Source organism: Diaphorina citri, unplaced genomic scaffold (genome assembly GCF_000475195.1).
Source record: "Diaphorina citri unplaced genomic scaffold, Diaci psyllid genome assembly version 1.1 scaffold140, whole genome shotgun sequence".
NCBI classification, from domain to species: Eukaryota; Metazoa; Arthropoda; class Insecta; order Hemiptera; family Psyllidae; genus Diaphorina; species Diaphorina citri.
The window spans coordinates 167,073-188,803 of record NW_007377577.1 but is presented as its reverse complement, the minus strand read 5'-3'; the positions used below and the strand labels follow the sequence as shown (position 1 = coordinate 188,803).

Genomic DNA, 21,731 nt, shown 5'->3' with positions numbered 1-21,731 from the left:
TCGAATACTAGTGAAATTGAATTAGGGCCTACCAAAAAAAAAAAAAAAAAAAAAAAAAAAAAAAATCTAAAAAATACATAATAAAAGCTATCAACAAAAGTGAAGTAATGTATACCTAGTATTTGTTTTCCATACAGTGAAAGACAATCTATTAGTTAGAATGAACCTTCACATTCACAAAGTTACCTACAAATCCTACAATCAAAAGAATTTTAATTTCCTTTTATCTAAAACTAAATAAAAAAATAAACAAACATTACTTTTCTTTCGTACTATAGCCTATAGGAAAATAGAAAAGGTACCTTTTCTATTTTCCTTTACAACAAAAGTTCACTATTCCCCGCACAAAAAAGCACACACTCGGATTTTTTTGGAGGACCAAATTTGGGCACTTTTCGGGCAAACTTTTAAACCAGACACTGCACGATAGTATTTAGTACAAAATAAACAAATCTCTACATTCTACAACAAAAGTTCACTTTTCCCCACAAAAAAAGCACACACGGAGTACAAGAAAGAATTAGGTAGATACTTTCCCCCCCCGCACACACACGGATTTTTTGGGCCAAATTTGGGCACTTTTCGGGCAATTTTTTTTTTGCCAGACACTGCACGATAATACACGATAAACAAAACGGTACGATAAAACTGACTAGACGCTGCACGAGACAGAGGCAAATGTGTACGGTATTATTGATTAATATTTTTTCTCCCTACGCTTTTGATTCCTGCGGGACAGTTTCTTGGGGGTTGGAAATAATGGAATTTTGACTATTTTTGACAACTATTTTTGTTGACATCCTGTTTATCTAGTTAAAGAATTGTAGCACAAAAGGTTATGTCAGTCTAGTTAGCTTGGCTGGTAACGCGTTTGCCTTGTAAGCGCTAGGCCGTGGGTTCAATTCTCGCCCGGGGCGGATCCTGAAGGGATAATGTTCGTTCTCGGAATGGCAGGCTTTCTCCTATCCTGTCTTCCTTCTGTATTCGACGAGAAGACCCGAGCAGTGACAGAGGGAACTCAAAAGATGTTTGACAGAGGGAACTGTAACTTTTTAATGACCATGAGACCATGACCAATAAGAAATTATAAACTGACATACCTATTTTTATTTTACTTTCTTGGTTTTCTAGAGGCATTTTACATTTTGCATTTCAAATTGGTTTTCAAAAGCATTTTGCACATCTCTGAAAATGACAACATTTTCAATAACATTTTGACTGAAACTTCTTTCCTGAAATAGATTTCATTTGTCACTTTCTTTATTATTTATTCTGTCAATTCTTTATTCTAGTTCACTCACTCCCTTCCCTCTGGTGATCCTGACCTAATAATGTCCACTAGAAATTAAATGGATCTTCGTTAATTGCTTTATTAATCAATTAAGACGACATCTTGCTTGAGTTTTGTCCTGAGATGTTGAGTGTTATTCGATGACAGAAATAGTTTAGCAAAGCTGTTTTTTTGTCACCAAAGTAGGTACGTACCTATTTAGATTTTTTTACTTTTTTTACGCACCTATTGGACGTGCATACTACATACCTACCTACAAGTAAGTTAGTATATCATTCTAGATAATTATCTACCTATATTCACAGAAGGAAAACATATTGTTTGGGCTAGGCTAGGTGATAAAGCAACTCTTGTCACACGGCCTTTACCTCGTATTCTGCCACGGTGGTGTAGTGGTCAAGACGCTTGCCTGGTAAGCAGGAGGGTGTGGGTTCAATCCCAGCCGAGGCATGGACTTTCTTTTTTCTCAATATATTTTCAAGATTTGACCATTAAGTATTCATTATTTATGGTTAAAATCTAGATCAGACTCTTATTTTTCTTCAATTGTTTTAGTTAACTAATGTTTAATATTTATCCTGTGTAGTGTACCTACCTACCTAAGTGAATGAGACTTGATACATATGGAATTGCTGTTGTTAACATCTCTACGTTCGTGCTGATTTCATTACCATATTGGGGGTGACGAGAGAAAGGGTGGGGGTCTGTAGGGACATTTTAAGCCACACTACACTGCTATTTAGGGATATGGGGGGTGCACAAAAACAAAGCAAAGTGACAGATAGGAGGGAGGAATGGAGATGAGGGAGAGGAAGAAGGGAGGGAGGGAGAGAGAAAGAGGGAGGTAGGAATGGAGGGGAAGAGAAAGAAGAAAGGAAGGTGAAAAAGATATTTTTATGAGAGAAATACCTAGAGATATGGAGAGTGATTTTTTAAAAGAGGTTTACATAGAGGGAACTTTAAGCTTTAAGTGCCAAGGTCTTATCGTCCCGAAAGCGAAGAGAGAAGGAAGACAGGATAGGAGAAAGCCAGCCGTTCCGAGAACGAACCTTATCCGTTCCGGATAAAATCCTGATTACTTGATTAGTATAAGAGTATACCATTTTCATAATTTTATTATTACGAAAAATAGGGGGGGGGGGATTTGTGCAAAACCTTTGAAAAAACTTCAACTCGAAAACCTTCATTTCTCTCAGGCCTTCAGTTTTCGCTCCGGAACGTTGAAAAATTTACAGAAAGGACCTTTAAAAAATGTAGATCAAAAGTCTCCTCGGGCCAAAGCTCGAGAAAAGTACGCCGTTATTTCAGGGCTAAACTTTGGAAAAAGTTGAACAAAGCTGAAAAGGAGTTTGCGTTTCTCAAGACCCTATATTCCCTACAAGATGTATGTTAAAAGGGACGACTGAATACGAAGGGAGGGGAGGGGGTGATTGGACAGGGGAGGGGTGTGGAGGGGGTGACGAGAGAAAGGGTGGGGGTCTGTAGGGACATTTTAAGCCACACTACACTGCTATTTAGGGATATGGGGATGCACAAAAACAAAGCAAAGTGACAGATAGGAGGGAGGAATGGAGATGAGGGAGAGGAAGAAGGGAGAGAGGGAGAGAGAAAGAGGGAGGGGAAGAGAGAGAAGAAAGGAAGGTGAAAAGGATATTTAGATGAGAGAAATACCTAGAGATAAGGAGAGTGATTTTTTGAAAAAGGTTTACATAGAGGGAACTTTAACTGCTATGGTCTTATCGTCCCGAAAGCGAAGAGAGAAGGAAGACAGGATAGGAGAAAGCCAGCAGTTCCGAGAACGAACCTTATCCGTTCAGGATAAAATCTGCTCCGGGCGGGAATCGAACGTTACCTGCAATGAAAAATGGCTATTAAATTAATAAAATTAAAATTACATTCACACATGGCCTTGTCGCTTAGAGTGTAATTAAAAAAATAAAATTACATTTTTCTATTACTCATGGAGACCTCAGTCTAATTTAATTGCATAAGTATGTCCTTAGAACACAAAAGTTACAGTTAAGTCATACGTAAAAGTTAATTAATCAAAATGAACAATCTAACAGCTCAGAAATTAAACATACTACTGTAAGAAGACTATTCTTAAAACAAGGAGAAAAAATACATTACTTCCCTTTTTATACGATAAGGGAAATAAAAATAACAAAAATAGGAAAAAGAACAACCCAAAATGAAAGCACGACAAAAAAATAAAGGAAACAAAAAGAGGAAACCCAGGTAATTAGAGAAAGTTCGATTCTCTTAATAATATTATGAGTAGTAAGGCAATACAAATAAAGAGGACATATTATGTAGAATAGGAAACACTTAACCCGGACAAAAATTTACTACATGTGTAGGTAATGCAACAACCAGGACCTCAAAGACAAAAGAACTATGAAGGCTACTCGTAAATATTCTGTATGAAGGAGAGGCTGGAGAGGCATACTAAGATATGGGCATGCTACGACACAGAAAACACGGGTCTAATGTAGCAGTTGTTTCATTGCTAGCAAATAAAAACGGCGGTGAAACACTCATCTTAAAAAAAATGGACCACCTTCCTTCGACCACTTCTAGAAGGGGTCACAATCAAATTTCTCCAAAGGCTAAAAAGACCTTTTCTTCTTCATATTCTTCCTACAGCCTTTCCCAAACCACCCAGGGTTGGTAGTGGGCACCACAGCAGCCTCTTCAGAAGCCTTTGAATGCGTACAACAGTTGCAATACATCTTTCTCCTTCCACTTCTAATCAGCCCAGTTTGGCGTTCGTAGAACAGACACTTAGGACTTTCATAGTTTGCCAGACAGAAATCGCAGTACTCCCAAACCACCCAGGGTTGGTAGTGGGCACCACAGCAGCCTCTTCAGAAGCCTTTGAATGCGTACAACAGTTGCAATACATCTTTCTTCGACCACTTCTAATCAGCCCAGTTTGGCGTTCGTAGAACAGACACTTAGGACTTTCGTAGTTTGCCAGACAGAAATCGCAGTAACGGGGCAAACTATAGTGATACACTTCGACGGGCTTTTCCTCTTTCTCTTTGGGCTTCCGGCCTCGCTTCTTGGGCTTACTTTCGTCTTCCTTTGTATCCTCTTCTTTGCCCTTCTGAAGGAGCGGACTGTCAAGGAGGATTTTTCCTTCCGAGGGTTTCCAAACTATAGTGATACACTTCGACGGGCTTTTCCTCTTTCTCTTTGGGCTTCCGGCCTCGCTTCTTGGGCTTACTTTCGTCTTCCTTTTTATCCTCTTCTTTGTCCTTCTGAAGGAGCGCACTGTCAAGGAGGATTTTTCCTTCCGGGGGTTTTGTCTTGACCACTACACCACCGTGGCAGAATACGAGGTAAAGGCCGTGTGACAAGAGTTGCTTTATCACCTAGCCTAGCCCAAACAATAATATGTTTTCCTTCTGTGAATATCTTAGGTAGATATCTAGAATGATATACTAACTTACTTGTAGGTAGGTAGGTAGTATGTACGTTCAATAGGTTCGTAAAAAAAGTAAAAAAATCTAAATAGGTACCTACTTTGGTGACAAATAAAAACCAGCTCTGCTAAACTATTTCTGTCATCGAATAACACTCAACATCTCAGGACAAAACGCAAGCAAGATGTCGTCTTAATTGATTAATAAAGCAATTAACGAAGATCCATTTAATTTCTAGTGGACATTATTAGGTCAGGATCATCAGAGGGAAGGGAGTGAGTGAACTAGAATAAAGAATTGACAGAATAAAAAAAGAATTGACAAATGAAATCTATTTCAGGAAAGAAGTTTCAGTCAAAATGTTATTGAAAATGTTGTGTCATTTTGAGGAAATAATAAAAACCTGCATCCGTACCTCCAGTTACCAAAGGACGAGAAAGTCCCCCAGCTGCCTCGAACGGAGTTACATCATTCACAGTTTCTCCTTCGGCCGCCGAACAATAAATGAGATCGGCCGGAGTCGACTCGTTTTTGAACTGGAACGGCCGAATCGTGCGGATTCGTCTCAGAGGGGACGTCAGAGAGGGAAGGCCTTTGGGAGACGGTGGTGTTGTCCCAACCACGCGAGGCACACACAGAGGAGAGTACATGGAAGACTTTGACGGTGGGGAATGGGTTGACGGAGCCCTTATTCGAGGGGAGGTTAGAATAGACGCTGAGTATGGTGGAGGAACACAGGTTGGTGGTGATTTTAGTGGACTTGAAAGAGACCCTACTCCCTTAGTGGGCGGTGGTGTTACTGGAGATTTTAGTGGACTTGAAACAAATGGTGCTGACTTAGTGGTTGTTGAACTGTTAGGAGAGACAATTTGTGAAGTTTGTGTCACTGGGGATTTCAGTGGACTCAGAGACGGTATTTCCTTAGTGGGGGTTGCAGATTGATAAGCTGGTGCCGTTACTGGACTGAGTGGATTTGTAACGGCCACTCCGTTAGTGGAGACTAACGGAGATTCATTAGGAACTTGAGATTGCTTGGACGGATTCTCTTTTAAAGGCGAGGAATGAATCACCTCATGGGTCGATTCTAAAAGTGGACCAGCGCTGAAAGTCGACTGTCCTGTATCCATGATTGACATATTGTTTGCTACATGTTGCACCACATTATTTACAGGCTGTACCAGATTGTTAACTACAGGCTGCACCACGTTGGGTACAGACTGTATCACATTGTTAACTACAGGCTGAACCATATGTGCGACAGAATGGGCAACATTGTTAGCTACAGGCTGAACCATGTTTGCTACTGAATGTGCAACACCAGGCTGCACCACGTTGGGTACAGACTGTACCACAGATCCTTGCATCATGGGGGCGATATTTAGAGAGCACTGACCCAAGGGAAAGTTTTGAATAGGTTGACTAGGACTAGAAAGCATACTTGGCTGAACACATGTAAAGGCGTTACTTACACTATTTGTACTAGATTGCATGGGTTGCGAGATTAAGGGGATAGAGAAGGGAAGGTTGTTGACCTGCTGAGGTAGGGGTTGTATATAAATTAAGGGGGGTTGGTTAAAGGACATTTCCGAGGGAATTACCTGAAAGGGCATTCCCGATAGGACTAGAAAGCATACTTGGCTGAACACATGTAAAGGCGTTACTTACACTATTTGTACTAGATTGCATGGGTTGCGAGATTAAGGGAATAGAGAAGGGAAGGTTGTTGATCTGCTGAGGTAGGGGTTGTATATAAATTAAGGGGGGTTGGTTAAAGGACATTTCCGAGGGAATTACCTGAAAGGGGTTCTGAATGGGCATTCCCGGCAGAAAGGGAAGAGAAAGTGGAGAAGACATTAGATTGGGAGATATCAGATTACCGCCTACCATCATTGGGAGCAACTGCTGCAAAGATGGATTAGATTGAGATACAAAACACTGCTGCATCATATCCGACTGCGGAATAATGGATATCATAGGGGGAGCTATTTGATTGCCAATTGGGTTAATAAAACTAAAAGGCTGATTTGGAGTTACTTGATCGCTAACCAAAGGATTTATAATACTAAAAGGCTGGCTAGGCGTGGCTGGATTACTAACTAGAGGGTTTATAATACTAACTGCGGAATGATGGATATCATAGGGGGAGCTATTTGATTGCCAATTGGGTTAATAAAACTAAAAGGCTGATTTGGAGTTACTTGATCACTAACCAAAGGATTTATAATACTAAAAGGCTGGCTAGGCGTGGCTGGATTAATAACTAGAGGGTTTATAATACTGTAAGGCTGAGGAGTTATTTGATTACTTACCAAAGGATTTACTGTACAAGGGTTCATTGGATTACTATTTACAAAGGAGCTAGAATTACTATTCACAAAAGAATTAGTAGATATATCTACAGGAGCAGCACATTTCGTGGGAGATCCATTCTCAGAAACAGGTTTGTCGACGGCATATTTGTGAAAAGGTTTGACAATACCAACAACCGAACCTTGAGAGATGCCTCCCGAGAAAGGTCCTTTGTCCGATTTCACCAAAAGTGGAGGACTTTCTTTGGACGTCTGCTTACAGGAACATGTTTCGCTCATTGGTGAAGCGTGAGATCCCAAGTCCATTTCACAGCGACACTCACACTTGGACAAGCAAGTTGATGAGGACACTAACGTTGAGAACGATGGAGACTTGGAAGGTGTTATGGAATTAGTTGGAGACTTGGAAGATGTTATGGCATTAGATGCATTAGTTGGAGACTTCGATGGCGTTGTGGAACTTGAAAAGGGGAACGATGGAGACTTGGAAGGTGTTATGGAATTAGTTGGAGACTTGGAAGATGTTATGGCATTAGATGCATTAGTTGGAGACTTCGATAGCGTTGTGGAACTTGAAAAGGATAGAAGGGAAGGCACCGATTGTGAGGTAGTTGAAAGAGACTCCGGCTTTGAACTTGAAGACTCGGCTTTTTTCACTCTAACATCTTCAATATCTAAGCTATTCTTTACTCCAACATCTTCACTATTGGCGCTATTTACCGAGGTCAAAGTAGTTTCTTTTCCACTCTTGCTGTTGGACACAGCGTTTTCCAATGGACTCTCCAGGAGAACCCTTGTAGTATCTATCTCTTCTCTACTTTGACTCTCAATTCCAGTGTCTCTACAAGTTGCTACTTCATGTTTCCTTTCAACAGCTTCTATATTTTTCTCAGTAGATTCACTAGTACTCTTCTTCGCTTTCCGGAAGTTTTTCAATATGTTTTTGATGTTACTGTCCACATTTGTAGATGGGTTGAGGCTTTCGCCAGGTTCTGATGAGCTTTGAATCGGTTGATTATTAGTTGAATTGATTTTATTTTGTAGGTTCTGAGAGGATTCAATTGTGACTTTTGTGTCATTTTTAGGAGGATTTGAAGTTTCTTTGAGGTGTGTTTCCATGAAAATTGATGGATCTTTAGTAGAATCATCATTTATTTGTGAATTTATTTCGAGAGATTGTCGGACTTTGCTCATATTTTCGTTTGGATTGTCTTCACTAAAGGCACCGTTTTCACTAGGAGCATCATTCTTTTCAGCTATAGGTTTAGATTCCTTCATTTCCTCCGCATCTTCTTTCAGGGTAAACTGTATATTTTCAACGTTGTTTATTTTCGAGAGTTGAAACACTTTGACTATCTCTGCAAGGTCTTCTTTGTTACTTATCACATCAGTTAGATTCACAGTACACTTACTAAACAAACTTACATGCCTACTTTCAATACTGGTTTCTTTGGTCAATTTACTATCTATGCTCTCTTTAATACTGCTTTCTTTAATATCTTCCTCTTTGACTTCAAATTTACTAATGTCTTTGACTTCTTCCTTAATTTTAATTTCACTATATGTTTCTTCTTCTTCTTTAACTTCAATTTTTCTATTTATCTCTACTTCCTTAACCTCAATTTTACTAGTTTTACTATACACAAGCTCATTCCCATCACAAACCTCTTCTTTGATTTCAGATTTCAAACTCGTTTCACTCTTTCCTCGACCTGGTTTTCCCATATCTTCTTCCACTTCTGATTTCAAACAACTTTCCCTTCCTCCTCCAGCTTTATCCTCATCAAACGCTTCCTCTTTACCATCTTCTTCTTTCACACCATCTTCATCTTTGACACCATCTTCATCTTTGACACCATCTTCATCTTTGACAAACACAGTCGAATTCTGGTAGTTCTCCATCTCCCGGAAAGACTCCAGGAGATTCTCACAGTCCTCATATTTGCTGAAATACTCTTCGTCGGGTAAATCCAGCATGGGTTTCCGCACAGTGTGGTACTCCGGTTGAATGAGGTGGGACGAATGGTAGAAGACCGGATCGCGACGTTTGTCGTACGCGGGGATGTCCAGGTTCAAATGAGCCATGAGTTGTTTGAACACGACATCACACTTGCCTGTGGAGAGAAGAGAAAATGGCTAGATTATTATTATTTCGTGTCCAGAAGACGTCTTTATTTTTATAAAAATGAACACATACCTACATAGAACGACATTGTCGGCCAATTCTATTCTCACCAGATTCATACGTCTTTCAAATAATGGCTAGATAAGTCAAAATAATGGGAGCGGAGAGAAGAGAATATAGCTAGATTAGTCAGAATAACGGAAATCCGCCCCGGGCGGGAATCGAACCCGCGGCCTAGCGCTTACGAGGCAGACGCACTACCAACTAAGCTAACTAGGCTGGCTGAGAGAAGAGAAAATGGCTAGATAAGTCAAAATAATGGGAGCGGAGAGAAGAGAATATAGCTAGATTAGTCAGAATAACCGGAGTAAAGGGACTTTCAGTGTTTTTCTAGTGGCCACGGAGGTCTTATCATCCCGAAATCGAAGAGAGGAGCACAGGATAGAAGAAAGTCAGCCGTTCCGAGAACGATCCTTAACTTCTTCATTACCTTTTCCCACTCAAGTGTGCCTCGTTTATGAACATCATCTCTTGATAAACTCTTCTCGCTCGAACCTTGACTATTTAGGATAAAATTTCACTGGGGTTATTTCACTGGATACTTACCGTTTATTTTCAAAGTGGCTTGATCGTCCTTAGGTGTCCACTGTAGATTGACGATGCACAGTTTGGGTCGTTCCTTTTTTGGCCTGTCCAAACCCCACAACCAGCCGTATTTTCTTAGGACCTGAAAGTCAAACATTGATTACCTAGTTGGTTAACAAGGAATTTTAATTGTGTTATTTCAGAAAAACTATCTATTTCACTGGATACTTACCGTTTATTTTCAAAGTGGCTTGATCGTCCTTAGGTGTCCACTGTAGATTGACGATGCACAGTTTGGGTCGCTCCTTTTTTGGCCTGTCCAAACCCCACAACCAGCCGTATTTTCTTAGGACCTGAAAATCAAACATTGATCACCTAGTTGGTTAACAAGGAATTTTAATTGTGTTATTTCAGAAAAACTATCGTTCAAAGTTAAGTCACACAAAGTGAGTTTCTGCTTTCGCATTACTTCAAGGCACATTCTTTTACATCCATGCCTAACCAAGAACGGAAAAGTTTGTTCAGAAAATTTCCGCCTTGGCCGGGATTCGAACCCACAACCTCCAGGTTGAGAGTCAGTGCTCTTGACCACTCAGCCACAGAGGTTCAGATACCTGTATTCTTGACTCAGCCAGAGAATCCTCTATTTTTGTTTCAATACCCAAATCAGCCAGCTACCTTTGAATTATTACCAAAAATAGTCAAGGTAACTAGACATTTTCCCCTCCATGAGTAGGTGATAAGTACGAGTAATTTCAAAACCTTGAAACCATAGTGGCCATCCAAAAAGGTTAATAAAAAAAACCTACAAGCTCAAGCATAAGAAGCAATCAGTAGACTTAATATTTCTTGCATAGAAGCTGTCAGTAGAATCATTATTATTACTTGTGGCTGTCGTCAAGACAACCTTGATTAAATTCTGATCCACAAATCCAATTTTCCAATTTTATTATAGGGTTATAGGATTGAATTATGTTCTTTTTTTATGTTTTATGTACCTAGGAACTAACATGTGTTGTCATCTGTTTTACAGTCATGTATAAAACCAGAAAACGCCACAGAGGTGAACATACGACTCTTCTCACTTACCTTCAAGCTCGATCCCACACACAGAATCAAATCAGCGCGGTCCGCATTCTTATTGGCTCCGTCCCAATTGAGCGGCCACAGAAGCACCCCCTTCTCTCCGAAATGTATGATCGTGTCTAGGAGGGGCTCACCGCATGAACATTTGCGCGCGGTTTGGTGCGCGTAGCGCGCCGTGTGCTCTGTGACGTCGAACACGCGCCAGTAGTATTTGACCGGGTCACAATGCGCGCAGACCTGCGGTAAAAAATAATCATTTAAGTATGCAGATTTTTTTATCGAAAAAAAAAACGGTGTCTTACCGCGGTTTTTATTTTGTAGCAATGAAACAACTGCTACATAAGGCGCATGTGGTCTGTGTTGAATGTACCAGTTCTTTGAGCTAGCGGCGGTAACATGTAGAATACACAAAAAGGTGTGTCCAAACATAGTCGACCGGCCAGCGATCGACGTCGATTTCCATTGATCAACAACGATCGATGGCCGTTGACTGTGTAGACACATTTTAATGGGTCATTGAAGTTTAGCAATGTTGCACAACCGGTGAGTCCAATGGACAAAATGAATGAAGTTTAATAAGATTGTGCAACCAATAGATCACTTAAGCAACCAAGGGATTACTTAAGTTTAACAATGTTATCCAGATGGGTGACCACCTGGGTCATTACAGACTGCTTGATTTTTCCAGCCCCACTCAGGCTGCGTGAGGACAGTAGCTTATTGCCGAATGGAGGGTGAAATTCCAAAAAACCTTAGCAGTTACACAGTGCCATTAAACTCTTTATAAAAGGAATTGGACTCACAGCCACTTGTTTTCCGATATTGATGGACTTACAACCAAATTTTCCCGATTTTTAAAAAAAACGTTATCTAAAACTTGTATTTTACCTCAACAGACATATTCCCATGCACCTCACTGAGCACACTGCGGGGCAATCCAGATCTCAAATGCAAATCATCACAGTTCTGAGACACCACATGCTTTACAAACCCATGCCGGTATAACTTGTACAGTGCCATGTGAGTGAGAGTGGGTTCTGCCAAACTGAGGTCATGATTGCTGAAATGGAGAGATAACATCCAATATCCAATCAGTCTAATAGTATACCTTTGTGGCCAAGGGTAAGAGCAATGATTCTCAATCCAGAGGAGCTGGTTTGAATACTAGTCAAGCAAAAAATTTCAGACTTCAGATACCTGTATTCTTGACTCAGCCAGAGAATCCTCTATTTTTGTTTCAATACCCAAATCAGCCAGCTACCTTTGAATTATTACCGAAAATAGTCAAGGTAACTAGACATTTTCCCCTCCATGAGTAGGTGATAAGTACGAGTAATTTCAAAACCTTGAAATCATAGTGGCCATCCAAAAAGGTTAGGACAGAAAAAGTCCCATTCTATTTGCCCAATACTTCTCTGAAAACCAAAACCATCCCTTTGCTGAACCCTCATTCATATCTTAGATATCTAAGTTTATTTGGATAAAACTGACCATCAGTTAAGATGTAACTGTCTATTTGCTATTTTATAAAATAAATTAATAGATACATAGTAATAAAAAAAAACCTACAAGCTCAAGCATAAGAAGGAAACAAGCTCAAGCATAAGAAGCAATCAGCAGACTTAATATTTCTTGCATAGAAGCTGTCAGTAGAATCATTATTATTACTTGTGGCTGTCGTCAAGACAACCTTGATTAAATTCTGATCCACAAATCCAATTTTATTATAGGGTTATAGGATTGAATTATGTTCTTTTTTCATGTTTTATGTACCTAGGAACTAACATGTGTTGTCATCTGTTTTACAGTCATGTATAAAACCAGAAAATCAAGAGGTGGAATTAGAAATGGAGCTTGAAACCAGGGACAGTACCTATTCTCGGTCCATGGGTGAACAACTGGCTCTCAACTGTGATGGTTTTGAAGCAGAGGACAAGGATAAATTGTTTATAAGGTAACACGTTCTTTCTTCATATTAATTCATTTTAAATCAATAATTATTTTCCAAAGGATTTTTAATCATGTTTGTCAAATGTAGTTCCCTGATGAATAATGGTACAAGACTTCGGAGTGAAAGCTAAGCACTAGGTGACATTAACACCCTAGGCCTTCTCTACACCTGGACAAATTTCACTACTTGACTTGGACTCACATCTATGAGTAAGTAATACTTCAACATATCACTGGCATTGAAATTATGTGTATTATTATTAAGTTTGTACTTATTTTTAAATGCCTTTTATTTTTCAATTTCAGAAATCTAGTTGATAGGAAATTTCTCAAGTCAGAGAAGATCAGTGTTGAGAACAACAACCTTACCGTGGGCATCTTGCATGACAAGAAGTTAACACTGGCCCCGGTGGAATCTGTTCTCGCACTGAAACCTCACCTACCGTACCTGGACAAGACTGATAAGCGTGCTAAGCAGGAGCTGAAGGAAGATGGTAAGAATAGATTAGAATAGAATTATATCTTTTCTAATTGTTTTTGACTTTACCTTACCTTACCTCCTTGCTAAGGTAAGGTTAAGCCATTGGAAACCAAGCTGGTTTTTGGCCTTGTCAACAATGTGCCTCCATGAATTTCTATCAAATGCTGCTTCTAAATACACTTAATTCTGATGTTTTTGACTTTGGATAAATTAATTATAGAATTAAATGATTGTTGGTGAAACACCTGTCCCTGAGTTGTCTGTTCTCTGAAAATTACTAGTGGATCTTTTTGTTCTAAAATGTGTGTGAAACCTAGCTCAAACCCATGCCGGTATAACTTGTACAGTGCCATGTGAGTGAGAGTGGGTTCTGCCAAACTGAGGTCATGATTGCTGAAATGGAGAGACAACATCCAATATCCAATCAATCTAATAGTATACCTTTGTGGCCAAGGGTAAGAGCAATGATTCTCTATCCAGAGGAGCTGGTTTGAATACTAGTCGAGCAAAAAATTTCAGACGAAAATTTTCTGGATGGTAAGGAAAAAAAAAGGAATGAAAAAATAAAATATAAATAACTTAATAGAAAAGAAATATTAGAATTTTGTTGACATAGATGCCCTAATGAAGTTAAAATAAATAAATATTAATGATTCAATCTCTCCCTCCTTCAGGAGAACTGTCTGAGATTTGAAATCAATCCGCGAACGACCGGTTGGACAGCCCTGCTTTAATAAAATGAAAGTCCTATTTATTAAATTAAAGACACATACCTAATATTGTATTCTCTTTTGTAAAACTTTTTTTTCGTTTTATTTCAATTATTTTCTGTTTGTTTATTGGCTAAAAAATATAAAATGGTGTTTACCTATTGTTTCATTATTAATCTATCTATTTTTTTCTGTTTCTAATTTATACCTAGGTATCTATTTAGCCTCCCTGAGGGATTGAGAAAATAACACATGGACGTTTACAAGGCTTAAAATCTTGATTTCGGGTTCAAGGGAGTTATGAGAGCTAGCTACTAATAGTTGGTATCGAAAATTATCCTTTAGAATACAAAAAATAATGTTGCCAGCGGCGATAGCGCGTTGAATACACCAGTTCCTGATGGTTCACTGAAGTTAAGCAACCTTGAGCGTGGTTGGTATCCGGATGGGTGACCATCAGCTATTCTTTACTCCAACATCTTCACTATTGGCGCTATTTACCGAGGTCAAAGTAGTTTCTTTTCCACTCTTGCTGTTGGACACAGCCTTTTCCAATGGACTCTCCAGGACCCTTGTAGTATCTATCTCTTCTCTACTTTGACTCTCAATTCCAGTCTCTCTACAAGTTGCTATTTCATGTTTCCTTTCAACAGCTTCTATATTTTTCTCAGTAGATTCACTAATACTCTTCTTCCAAAAAAAAAAAAAAAAAAAAGTGTACAATGCCATAGGTACTGTTTTTATTTTGTAGCAATGAAACAACTGCTACATTAGATGCATGTGGTCTGTGTCAAAGCACGGCCAATCTTTTCCTATATAAGTCCATGTCTTACCCGATATCTTTTCCTTGTTGCAACAAAGTCCAAATGCCTTTAGTGCCTCTGTAGTCGGGTATCTTGGCTGCTGTACTTATACCAGCTCCTGTGTACACGACTACATGTTTGGCATTTTGAATAGCTTCGGCAAGTTGTTTACACTTGGCAGCAAGAATCTCTGGCTTGTCCTCCAGTTCTTCATTTCGGGACTTGACCTTGTTGATCTTTTTTAACCTAGAAAGAAGAAAACATGTTATGAAATATGTATTTTAAAAATTGATTTGCTCCAGAAGAAAATGTTTATTATTATAATTTTCTCTTTTTCTTTTGGAAGGAAAGTAGATGCCTAATATGTGTAATGTACAAAGAGTAAATAAACCTGATCAACATATTGAATAGATCAGTTGCACTTACTTGTGTGATGTTTCAAAGTCATAGAGCAGGAAAAATGAGGACCAACGGAATTTTTCTTTTTCTTCTACGACTTCTAGATACCGAGATAAATCGATTTAAATAATACCGATAAATCGTAAAGTTTGATCTGTAGTCGGGTATCTTGGCTGCTGTACTTATACCAGCTCCTGTGTACACGACTACATGTTTGGCATTTTGAATAGCTTCGGCAAGTTTTTTACACTTGGCAGCGAGAACCTCTGGCTCGTCCTCCAGTTCTTCGTTTCGGGACTTGACCTTGTTGATCTTTTTTAACCTAGAAAGAAGAAAACGTGTTATGAAATATGTATTTTAAAACATGATTTGCTCCAGAAGAAAATGTTTATTATTATAATTTTCTCTTTTTCTTTTGGAAGGAAGGTAGATGCCTAATATGTGTAATGTACAAAGAGTAAATAAACCTGATCAACCTATTGAATTGTCCACAAAATCCTTTAATTTTAACTAGATATTTTAGGCAGGTCCTAATATTGTTTAACATTAGATCAACTTTGGATGACTGTCATGTAGACACACCTTCACAAATCTCTTTCTCTCCCATTTTTCTGTTCTTTATTTTCTGCTTAAATATTACTAATTAGAACGGCAATTAAAAATTGAATTTTCGACCTTTTAAAGTTACTTTTTCGGAGTTTTGACTTCAGATTTGGATTTTTCACAACTATTTACGTAGGAATCGACCTTTTATTCATAATTTTTACCCAACTGCAACTGCTCCATTGTCCACAAAATGCTTTTATTTTAACTAGGTATTTTAGGCATGTCCTAATGTTGTTCAACATCAGATTAACTTTGGATGACTGTCATGTAGACACAACTTCACAAATCTCTTTCTCTCCCATTTTTCTGTTATTTTTTGCTTAAATATTACTATGATGATGATTTTACCTTTCTTTTAGGACACCAATGGAATCATTGGAATCCAAAATCATCTGCTTTTCATTTGGAGTACGGTCTTCTTCATTCTTCTGCAGAATTGAGATTAACTCATCCCGAAATCGAAGAGAGAAGGAAGACAGGATAGGAGAAAGCCAGCCGTTCCGAGAACGAACCTTATCCGTTCGGGATAAAATCCACCCCGGAAAAAAAAACAAGCAAACAGAAACAAAAAAACAGGGGCGGTAAAAACGAAATACTCATAGGTACTTACGAGAATGAATACATTTAAAATTAAGTAAATCATGTTTAGAATGATGAGGTTAAAGTGTCTGTATTCTGTATCAATCGTATGGTGTCAGGATAAACAAGGTATAATCTATTCTATTGGTGAAACAAAAAAACAGGGGCGGTAAAAACGAAATACTCATAGGTACTTACGAGAATGAATACATTTAAAATTAAGTAAATCATGTTTAGATTGATGAGGTTAAAGTGTCTGTAATCTGTATCAATCGTATGGTGTCAGTAGGTATAAACAAGGTATAATCTATTCTATTGGTATGAGATTAACTGTAACAAAAAGTTGGAATCAGAATTAGTAAACAGTGTGGTTATTGCTGTTAAAACTGGAACTTTACCTTACTGTTAAATAAACCAAAAGTCAGGAACCCAAATTTAGGTAGACTAATGTTGTATAAAAATGTTAGCTTGGCAAATAGAGAGTACAAGCTAGTAGTTTGGGCCAGGATTTAAGAGTAATTCACACATTGAACCTCAACTCAATGATAATAATATATTAAAAGGCAGATATATTGTATATCTGCCTTTTGGTTCTCCTTATCAAGTTGACCCACAGAACTTATATAAACTTATATAACTGCTGAAACCCTCCAAGAGATAATATAATATATGTTCTAAGAGAGTAACTAAGAAAATCCTTGTAAATGATCACTTACCTTCCTACAGGAAGTTTTCTTTGCTCTTTTAGCTGCAAATGTCAAATTTTGAGATGCTTTTCTTTTGAGGGAAGATGTTCTGCCACTGATTTCACTCATGCTTTCATTTCAAGGGACAGTGCTCTTCCACTAGCTTTCCTTCATTGTGGGAATTTTAGATAGGAGTGCAATTTACAGTGAAATTTACATAGCAGTAAAAAAATCTATTTAAAATTTTCAAAAATTTTCACAGCTTGAGATTAACTGTAACAAAAAGTTGGAATCAGAATTAGTAAACAGTGTGGTTATTGCTGTTAAAACTGGAACTTTACCTTACTGTTAAGTAAACCAAAAGTCAGGAACCCAAATTTAGGTAGACTTAATGTTGTGTAAAAATGTTAGCTTGGCAAATAAAGAGTAAAGCTTAACATGGCAAATTGAGAGTTCAAGCTAGTAGTTTGGGCCAGGATTTAAGAGTAATTCCCACATTGAACCTCAACTCAATGATAATAATATATGTTCTAAGAGAGTAACTAAGAATTCACTAGTACTCTTCTTCGCTTTCCGGAAGTTTTTCAATATGTTTTTGATGTTACTGTCCACATTTGTAGATGGGTTGAGGCTTTCGCAAGGTTCTGATGAGCTTTGAATCGGTTGATTATTAGTTGAATTGATTTTATTTTGTAGGTTCTGAGAGGGTGATTTCCATATCAATCTGATCTAGGGTGGCAGGACTTAGTTCTGTGGTGGAGGTGAACTTGTTGGTGGATTCTACGGAACGAAGACCTGCCTTCTCGGACATACCTACAAACAAGTATAGGTAGTATATTTATTATTTTCAGGGCTGGTTGAGAGGCTGACGAAAAACGCCGACCCTGTCTGTACAAGGGAAAAGGCAAAGAAAAAGAAGAAAAGGAGGAGTACGTTTATTAGTTTATAGCTCCTAAAGGTTCACTGGATTGTAAGGTTTTTTTTTCCAAGGGGTGTATAACTTCACTGTAGGACTGTTAAGATCTACGGACAGTAGGCTGTTCGCACCTTAGGTTACATTCCTGCTAAATGAGAACCAATTCGGATCCAAATTTGACCCACATTACTCACCGAGTGTCTACAACAGCATGCTATGCTAGTACATGGCAACTGGATAGTCAAATCTGACGTTCTGTATCCTAAGGAATCTGCCAGTGGAACGTGTGGTGTCCCTGCGGAGGTCATGTGCAGAACTCGCGATTATATGGTAAGAATAATTCAATCAAATCGTTATTTATTTGTGGTAAAACAGAGTCCTTTCTTAACTTATTTATTTGTGGTAAAACAGAGTCCTTTCTTAACTTTTGCGGAAAAAGAGTGTTTTACTACCTTTTTTTGTAGCAATAAAACAACTGCTACATTAGACTCCTGTGGTCTGTGTCGTAGCATACCCATCCCGTAGTATGCCTCTCATCAGATGGGCGAGAAGAGACACAATACTTCCCATTTAGGTGCTGGGTCAACACGAGAACACCAGAAAGTAACCTGTTGAAATATTTGCAAAACGAGTACAAATTTTTGTCGATGATAAGATTCGAACCCGGGACCTTCTTCATGGCAAGCAAGCGCGTTACCACTGGGCTAACCGTGCCCCCTATATTTCAGGTGTTCCTGTTCACTCAAAGCATGTTTGTTCAGAAATCTCAGGTCACAGAGAAGATTCGTATTCCACCGCAAGAGCTAAGCACCATGTTTGAAGAAATCGCACAATATCATCCGGGCAAAGGATGGAAACTCTTGCTGCCCCCTGATGAACAGTTTATTGCCAAGTAAGTTGATTATTTGTTTTGTTCAAATATTTTGTTGATTAGGATTTGATTTCCATATCAATCTGATCTAGGGTGGCAGGACTTAGTTCTGTGGTGGAGGTGAACTTGTTGGTGGATTCTACGGAACGAAGACCCGCCTTCTCGGACATACCTGCAAACAAGCATAGGTAGTATATTTATTATTTTCAGGGCTGGTTGAGAGGCTGACGAAAAACGCCGACCCCATCTGTACAAGGGAAAGGGAAAAGGCGAAGAAAAAGAAGAAGACGAGGAGGAGTACATTTATTATTTTATAGCTCCTAAAGGTTAACTGTATTATAAGGTTTTTTTCCAAGGGGTGTATAACTTCACTGTAGGACTGCTAAGATCACGGACAGTAGGCTGTTCGCACCTTAGGTTACATTCCTGCTAAATTCGCACCTTAGGTTACATTCCTGCTACATTCCAATTCGGATCCAAATTTGACCCACATTACTCACCAAATCTCAGGTCACAGAGAAGATTCGTATTCCACCGCAAGAGCTAAGCACCATGTTTGAAGAAATCGCACAATATCATCCGGGCAAAGGGTGGAAACTCTTGCTGCCCGCTGATGAACAGTTTATTGCCAAGTAAGTTGATTATTTATTTTGTTCAAATATTTTGTTGATAAGGATGGCCCTTGGCATTGATTGGCATAGTCTGAAGAAGAAAAAAAAGTTGCCTGGATTATTGAGAACCAATATTTCTGGTGGGTACTAAGGCTTAAATCTCAGGTATGTATTGAAAACCCCAAAGGTTTTCTGACGACCAAATTGTATTCAGGGTGGGTTTCACCAACCAATTTTCTAGCCTCTGTTAGCTTAACAACCCTGTTAAGCCTATACAAATCAAATGGAACTTCAAAGGCTGTTAGCTTAACAGGTCCTCTATGGTCTGAAAAAATATTTTTTTTGAAATCCACCCTCATTGTTCCTTTCTCTTTCCTCAATTCACAGAAATCCCGATATCGTGGATCGAACCCGCATGTGGTTCACGCTGAAGGCCAAACAAATCATAGAGACCCTCTCTGAGCTGTCGGCCGCCAAATCTACGTCAGTGTCGGGCCGTAAGAACCGACATGACTCGGGTAGTGATCGAGAGGGAGCGAGGTCGAGGAAAAACAGCACGCGAAGTCGGCACGATTCCGCCAGTGATGTGGAGAATAACGCCGCAGGTAAACAGATTTTTTCCGTCGTCTGGTAAACAGGAGGGCGTGGGTTCGAACCCAGCCGAAGCATGGAATTTTATCCTCATTTATTTGAGAATTCGACCACATAATAATGGATCTCTAAGGGTTGGGTGGTACAGCCTCCAGCGTTAACCTCGCCTAAAGATTGCCTTCCACTCAAGAGTCTATTATTAGTCCTCTTAAGACCCGTTCCCACTTGTGAGTTTCATCCGATTTGATAGAGGGAACTGTAATTGCTGAGGTCTTATCGTCCCGAAATCGAAGAGAGAAGGAAGACAGGATAGAAGAAAACCAGCCGTTCCGGGAACGATAAAACTTATTATTTTCATAATTTGAATGAAGGAACGTTCAACCTGGTAAAGAGTTGAGTCCCATTTGGACTCCTTATTTATCTTCATTCTCATTTTCCAGGCGGGAGACGTCGGCGGACCCGCACGGACAGCGCCCGCTCGCAGGGTGGCGGTACGGACTCCGCGAGCGATCTGGAAACCGGCGGGAGCAAAGCGTCCGGCCCGCGCGACCCCATGAGCAGTCCCTCTTCCTCGCTCAAGCGGAAAACAACGATGGCACCGCGTAACGAAGACTCGGCCGAGCAAGCCGCCTCGGGCGGGCGGAGGCGGAAGAACTCCGCGAATTCCGCGAGTGGCTCGGAGCGAGAAGTGGGCGGGAAGGAGGTCTCGGCCGCGGAGCTGAAAAAGGCTTCTAGGGTAAACGGAAGACGGGCGGGGATAGAGAACGGTGCCGTGGAAAATGGACATGGTGTTTTGAATGGAATCAAGTCTCCAAGGTAGCCCCCGCTGGGATGTTTAGGTCACTGTTAAATTAATTCCTACCGAAAGTGGTTGAGTGAAAGAACTTGGGATCTTTAGTCAATCAATCAATCCATAATCGTTCCATCATGGGACGGGTCCATGTACGAAGCCTCTCCACCAATTTCGATCATTGTGCTCTGCTCCCTCGTCACTTCCAAGGTAGCCCCCGCTGGGATGTTTAGGTCACTGTTAAATTAATTCCTACCGAAAGTGGTTGAGTGAAAGAACTTGGGATCTTTAGGTCACTATTAAATTCCTACCGAAATACCGCAATTGGTTGAGTGGAAGATCTTAGGTCACTATTAAATTCCTACCGAAATACCGCAAATGGTTGAGTGGAAGATCTTAGGTCACTCTTAAATTCCTACCGAAACCATCCTACGGTGCAGTGGTTAGGACGGTGGACTATGTTGTTGTTGTTGTTGTTGTAGTAGCCAAAGTCCCATCAGGTTCTTCCATGGACTATGGATGGACATAGTGGACGGTGGACTATCAATGGACATGGAGTTTTGAATGGAATCAAGTCATCCAGGTAACCCGCGCTGGGATGTTTAGGTCACTATTAAATTCCTACCGTAAATGGTTGAGTGGAAGAACTTGGGATCACTATTGATTCCCTACCGAAACCGACCTCAGTAGTGCCAGCGTCCCGAAATCCCAGTCGTTCCTAGAACGAACCATACCTGTTCAGTATAAAGTTCTCCCCGGGTGGGAATCTAATCGCGATGTAGCGCTTAAACAAGACAGGTCCCAAGATCATACTTCACAGGATCATTTCTGTAGTGGTTGAGTGGAAGATCTTAGGTCACTCTTAAATTCCTACCGAAACCATCCTACGGTGCAGTGGTTAGGACGGTGGACTA

The 21,731-nt window shown here is 39.7% G+C and overlaps 2 protein-coding genes and 1 pseudogene across 4 annotated transcripts; 2 read left to right on the top strand and 1 right to left on the bottom strand.

The window, feature by feature from the left end:
• Positions 1–3,488: 3,488 nt before the first annotated feature.
• Positions 3,489–17,297, bottom strand: LOC103504918. Its single transcript, XM_026820352.1, has 12 exons — positions 17,069–17,297; positions 16,122–16,219; positions 14,799–15,014; positions 11,713–11,884; positions 10,828–11,061; positions 9,971–10,091; positions 7,609–9,142; positions 6,834–7,497; positions 6,514–6,672; positions 5,123–6,107; positions 4,126–4,450; positions 3,489–4,084 (listed from the first exon to the last, which is right to left on the bottom strand). The coding sequence occupies exons 1-12, from the start codon at positions 17,165–17,167 to the stop codon at positions 3,901–3,903; spliced, it is 4,791 nt and encodes a 1,596-aa protein (XP_026676153.1). The 5' UTR covers positions 17,168–17,297; the 3' UTR covers positions 3,489–3,900.
• Positions 17,298–18,156: 859 nt separating this feature from the next.
• LOC103504907 lies at positions 18,157–21,614 on the top strand. Of its 3 annotated transcripts, none has more exons than XR_003390286.1 (5): positions 18,157–18,284; positions 18,683–18,846; positions 19,824–20,041; positions 20,468–20,897; positions 21,082–21,614. XR_003390286.1 is itself a non-coding variant. In XM_008469205.2 (5 exons), the coding sequence occupies exons 1-5, from the start codon at positions 18,171–18,173 to the stop codon at positions 21,029–21,031; spliced, it is 876 nt and encodes a 291-aa protein (XP_008467427.1). In that variant the 5' UTR covers positions 18,157–18,170; the 3' UTR covers positions 21,032–21,614. The 3 variants fall into 3 exon arrangements, 2 of the variants coding, with proteins under 2 accessions (XP_008467427.1, XP_026676146.1); XM_008469205.2 differs by having other exon boundaries at positions 20,468–20,843; positions 21,028–21,614; XM_026820345.1 differs by lacking the exon at positions 21,082–21,614 and adding an exon at positions 19,336–19,457 and having other exon boundaries at positions 18,683–18,724; positions 20,468–21,015.
• Positions 21,615–21,620: 6 nt separating this feature from the next.
• On the top strand, positions 21,621–21,716 carry LOC113465656 (annotated as a pseudogene).
• Positions 21,717–21,731: the final 15 nt, after the last annotated feature.